The sequence below is a fragment of the Thamnophis elegans genome, chromosome Z (genome assembly GCF_009769535.1).
Source record: "Thamnophis elegans isolate rThaEle1 chromosome Z, rThaEle1.pri, whole genome shotgun sequence".
Lineage (NCBI taxonomy): Eukaryota > Metazoa > Chordata > Lepidosauria > Squamata > Colubridae > Thamnophis > Thamnophis elegans.
Window position 1 is genome coordinate 111397639 of NC_045558.1, and position 6000 is coordinate 111403638.

General features: G+C 33.8%; 1 protein-coding gene across 1 annotated transcript; it reads right to left on the reverse strand.

Moving 5' to 3' along the window:
• Positions 1-4406: 4406 nt before the first annotated feature.
• Positions 4407-5345, reverse strand: LOC116521477 (olfactory receptor 14A16-like). Its single transcript, XM_032236145.1, has one exon. The coding sequence runs from the start codon at positions 5343-5345 to the stop codon at positions 4407-4409; it is 939 nt and encodes a 312-aa protein (XP_032092036.1).
• Positions 5346-6000: the final 655 nt, after the last annotated feature.

Below are 6000 nucleotides of genomic sequence, written 5' to 3' on the forward strand. Positions count from 1 at the left end.
ACTGCAGGCATTGGGTTGCATTTATCTTTATTTGCAGGATCCAGTGATCACGTGGTCATAATTTTTTACATAATTTTTTGCTGAAACCCGAATTACTTCCAGTTTTGGGCAAAACTTGCTTTATACTCATTGGTTCATTTAACAACTGTGAGGTTCACTTAACTATGATGGTAGTGACTTTATGATCACAATATTTGCTTAATGACCTTTGCAAAAAAAGATGAATAAAATGGGTCATCACATTACTGACCTGCTTTACGACCTTCATGAATAATGACCGTAATTGGCATCATCCATTTTGTGGTAACTTTTTCTTGAAGAATTTTTTTTAAATGAACACAAACAGACAAAAAAACAACAACCACAAAACCATCTTCCATTACAAATTGTAGAAAGTGTGACGGTTGGTTACCAAAAACTTCTGTGCGTCCCTTCCATAGTCATCACCTATAATTCATATCGAATCACATATTTTTAAATCAAGTATGCAGTATTTATATACATTGTTTTCATCATACCTCAGCCTTCATTTGATTGTAATTGTTTTTACATCCTTTTATACGGAATATTCCAATTTAGAGCAAAACCACATAATGGCATTCCATTAACTCCTCCCAACATCCTACAATAAAATTGCATCTTTATAACATGTTCTAAATAAAAAAAATGTTTATGTTTAATTTCTAAACTTCCTTTCATAGTCTCCATTTGCAATTTATATAGAATTTCCTCTTAACAAACCAATACATATATATGCATTATTATCATTATCAATCATTTATTTAACTATAACCCTTATCACTTCATTTTATACATAATACTCTAAATTTAACTAAATTTTACTTAATTTTTATTTTCAGCTTTCATTACATCAACCTGCGTCTTTCCAGTAATAGTGCAGTCTTATGTCTCTTGCCATTTGTAGTATTAGCATTCTGATTAATTTCTTGGTAAGTCTTATATAGACTTCTCTTCGCAAGTTATTGTTAATTTCATTTCTTATGTAAACTTGAAACTTTCCATTTGCTTCTTCAATCAGCTTATCTTTAGTTATCACTTGTGCTTCTGATAAAGTTTCTCTCCTTACTTCCATCAATTTCTGTCTCTTTCTTTTTCTTTTGTACTTTGAAGTCTGGGATAAAGTTCCAGTCCCCTTTCCATATCCCACTCTTTTCATTTCCAGCCAGGCTCAGTTTACTATCAATATAAACAGTTTTCTTGTTTCTTTGATTATTTTTTCATTATTCAATTATTTCAATTTTTAGAACTCTGTCCTCCACTTTTTCCATTTGATAAACATCCTCAATTTTTCCATCAAATTTTACTGTGCTGTGTTCTATATTACCCAGTCTCTTCTCAATTTTTTCTGTTACTACTAAAATCTTTTGTATTCCAACAAAACATAATTATTTGGAATGTTAAGGTTTCTTTTTCTTGTTGCACCATTTTCCAATTTCTAAACACTGTGACTATAACATTTGAAGCATTTTGTTAGATTTGAAGCAAGTTCATTTATAATCTTTCAAAGTCAAGGTCTCTCCTCTCTCCTCTCCAGCTATTGAAAGAGCTCCCAAAGAGCACCTGTATAAACAATGCATGCTGTTCCCGCTATCACTCACAGTAAACAAGCTGGGAGACTTGAAGTGTAAAACAAAGGATCAAAGGGAAGAAAAAAACAACAATACTTCCAAACTCCAGTCTCCAAGTGGCAGTGTTACTTCCTTTCCTTCTATTGTTAAAGACCTCTTTGTATTCCTTTTAATATCTTCTTTAAGATTTAACTCATTAAGTCAGTTTCTTGTTTCTGGAAGTGCCATCTTGTGCCACAATTACCTGAAACACTTGGATCATTATTCACAGAAGTAATTGGAACAATTACTGACTTGAGATCTGTCAAAAGAATTTCCATAGAATTTGTGGAATTTAGGATTCAATAGGAAGTTCTCCAGCTGGACAGATGTAGGGGATGTGAGCTCTGAAGAGCCTCACATGAACCCTGTCTGACAAACCAACTCCAGGGATCCTTTTTTGGATCAGAACCCCGCCCCTGGAGCGGGGGCAAAGAAGGGGAAGCATCTCATCAGAACCAGGGGGAGGCAACAGGTCCCTCGCAAGTTGGAGATTTTCCCTCTGAATTGGAGTAGGGGTGGCAAGAAGCTGGCTTCCAGCCAAAACAACTGAACAGGAGATGAAAGTCTGGTAAAAAAAATCATTTAACTCACAGTCATAAATCAAAACATGGAAAAGGCAATGAATCTCAAGAGTACAAATAATATTAATAGACAGATCTGGATTTTGGCAAAAGGAAAGAAAAAAAAGGAAAATGGAGGTGGAAACACTGGACCCCAAAAGGAAATATTTGTTTGAAACAATTCAGACAGAAATGGAGAAAGCAGAGATGTGACAAACCCACTCAAATACAAACTCTAAATTTGGTTTTGGATTTGAAATAGAAACCAAACATTCCGAAGGAATTACTTCATCCGAAAGTCTTCCAACTAATATATCTTAAGCAACTCCAATTAATGAGAGGTGTAATGCAACAATGGAGAAAGATCAAGAAAAAAACAGTACTTTATCACTGACAACTGATAACCTAATCTTGCCTGGGCGCAAAGTTCTAATTAGCCAACTGCTATAAATCAGAACTTGAAAAAGCAGGAGGCGAAAGAAACATACCCGGGTTTGGCTGTATGCAAGTGTGTTCCAATTGATACATTTTGAGCAACTATGGCCAACGAGAGGTGGAGAGTGGCAAGGGGAAAAATAATAACAAGGTCAAGAGCTGGGAAAATACGAAGTTTTTTCCTTTTTTTCTGCAAAAGATCAAGATGGCTCCAGCTTCTCTTCTATTTTCATATTAGTTGAAAATTTAAGGTTGACCAGACCTTTTGAATAAGATCTGTATAACTAACTGCAATTTTGGAACTGGACATTAAGGAAGAACAAAAGACCAAGATGGCTCCCATTGTTCTTCTCCACAGCAGCTGAATTAGATAAATTTAAGTTGGACCCGAACTCTGAAATAAAAACTGTATAATTAACTGTAACTTTGGAACTAGACATTATGGAAAGATGGGAATTTGAAGAACTACATGAAATTACAAAGAAATATGCATACATCATTAAAATCAAGCCTAAATAGAATTCTGAATTCAGCAGGTTTTTAAAGAAGAAGGAAGAAGGCGGAAAGATAATGAAGGGGTAGAAGTGGTTGGAAATAAAAAACAGACAAAAAAATGCTATTGTTTGATCATAACTTGACTCTGTGCATCAGTTGGGATAAAGATTGATCTCTACACCACTAATCCTTCCTGTGTGCAAAAATTACATGATGATGTTGAGAAACAGTTATAAAAAATTAAACTTATTTTATATATGATGACTTTGGCAGAGAATGATCTTGTTCTTTTAAAAATTTTGTAACATTTAATACTGGTGAGCCCTGTTGTATTTTATTATTATGCAGTGTTTTGCTCTCAAGCCTGTGGTCCTGGGTAAATACTTCAGAAGACAAATAAAAAGCTCTATATATGTTATTTCAATGATTACAATTACAATGGTATTGTAATTACTGATATATTAATGTGGGTGTTGGAGCTTTGGAGTGATGACTTCAATACACCAGGGTCTCCAATTTGAGGGTCATCATTAAATCTTATCTTAAAAAACCCCTTCAATTTAAGACTATAAATTAACTATTCATTACATCTTTGTGACACCTTTTGGCCCTGTTCAATTGTGATTTGCAGAATCAAGTATCTGCAAGTATGACAACTTTTTTTTGCTGAGGCTGAAAGTGACTATGCCCAAGGTCGTCCATCTGGCTTATGCCTAAAATAGGACTAATGCCTATGGTCTCCTCTTTTCTAATCTGATGCCTTTACCATTTCAGAAAATTGGTGTACAGCCGTACATTAAATTTGAAGAGTTTGTATTATTGTATAAAGATTGAATGCTGACATTTCTATATAAACTTGTTTGTGGAATGTTTGGAAATGTTGGCATATTCTTTAGTGCAGATGCAGTGATTTCTATATTCTTTGATGCCAGTAAAAAACTTTGTTGTAAACATCCAATTGCTTTGGTTCCTTAAAAATGGTAGATTTTTTTCATAAAATCCCTTGATTTTTTTTTTTTTTTGGACAGGTGGAGGAGGACAAACTCAACATAGAGCTTAAAAAAAAACCCAATAACCTTTATTTTCTTTTTTGTCCTTACCTCAAGACATAGCAGTACAAACCACACAAAATTGATCAATTACATATTGAAAACATATATTCTTTATATAGGCAAAAGAATCTGTTTTTTCCTAGTGTAGATGTTTGTTTTATTTTAACAGGAAATCCTGCACAAATCAAAATGTAATTTATTGGTTTGACTAACTCTAAACTAAATATGACTTTTTAGTGGACATGAAAAGAAGCCTTCTTAGAAGGAAGATGTTTCCTTAGTGCTGTTTTGATTTGTTTATTTCTCAAGCTGTAGATGATTGGGTTCATCAGTGGTGGAACCACAGAATAGATTGCAGAAGCTACCAAATTAAGATTATGTGATGAGTTTGAGGTAGGCTTCAGATAGGCAAATGAAGTTGTGAAAAGAAATAAGGAGACTGCAAGGAAATGTGGTGAACAAGTGGAAATGGTTTTCTTCTTTCCCTGAATGGAGGGGATTCTTGTCACTGCTCTGAAGATTTTTGCATATGAAAAAATTATAAAACAAAAGCTCATAAATGATAAACATGCACCAATGAGATGGACCACACTTTCAATGACATTACTACCAGAACAAGATATTTTAAGTAACTGTGGGATTTCACAGAAAAATTGATCAATGATTTTTGAACAGAAAGTCATTGTAAAGGTGCCAACAGTGTGCAACAGTGCATACAAAAGGGCAGCAATCCATGAAATTATTGCCATATGGATACAGGTCTCCTTATTCATCACAGTTTCATAATATAAAGGACTACAGATGGCAACATACCGATCATATGCCATTACAGTCAGGAAAGCAAAATCACTTGCCATAAAAAAGATCAGGAAAAATACTTGGCTGACACATTCAGAATAAGAAATCCATTGTGTGTTGAAAAGTGAATTGAATATAGATTTAGGAATAGTTACAGAAACAAACCCTATGTCTGCAAGAGATAAATTCATCAGAAAGAAATACATGGGTTTATGGAGGTGGCATTCAAAACCTATGGCAATAATGATAAGGCTGTTTCCCACCAGAACTCCTAAATATATGGCAAGAGAAATCACACTGTATATAATCTGAAAATTCCGTATTTCAGAAAATCCAAGAAGTAGAAATGCATTCACTCTGGTTGTGTTGGACATTCCACCTTAATATTCACTGTGGGTAAAAGACAAAAGATTAAATAATTGCAGAAATGTCTTTATTTGTTCTACATATAAATGTCTTTATTTATTCTACATTCTAGTTAATTTTATTCTTTGGCTACAAAGAAGACACAATCTAAATGGATTTACAAACCAGGACTATATTGCATAGGAAGCTGCAACCAGTCAGCAGAATTTAGAGATGAATGAAGTCTGGAATCAAAGCTAATGGATCCAATAATATAGTAGACAGATAAGTGGATAAATCCAACAAACACAGCACTAGTAAACAGCCATTTTTCTAACAACCAGAATCCTATAACTGAAGATTTTAACCCTGTAGTCTCAGAGCCTGCCCAAGGCTGAAGTTAATAAATAAAATAGGGTATTATAAAGTTAATACTTTTAAACAATTTATTCACAAATATATCTTATGGAACTCTTCATGGGATCTGGGATTGAGCAGGGAATTTTACTTGAGTAAATGCAAATGCATTATTCATTATTATTCATCCAAATCTCCTAGGTGAACCTGCAGAAGATGGATAAAGCAGATCAGTTCTCAGCTGAATGTTGATGAGGGCTTATATATTAAGTATTTCACGTACAATAATTATTTTATCTGCCAACAAACAAAATGCATTACCTAATA

What these genes read in the sequence shown, in the direction of transcription:
- LOC116521477 (XM_032236145.1), bottom strand. Translation starts at nt 5,345, where the DNA reads ATGTCCAACACAACCAGAGTGAATGCATTTCTACTTCTTGGATTTTCT.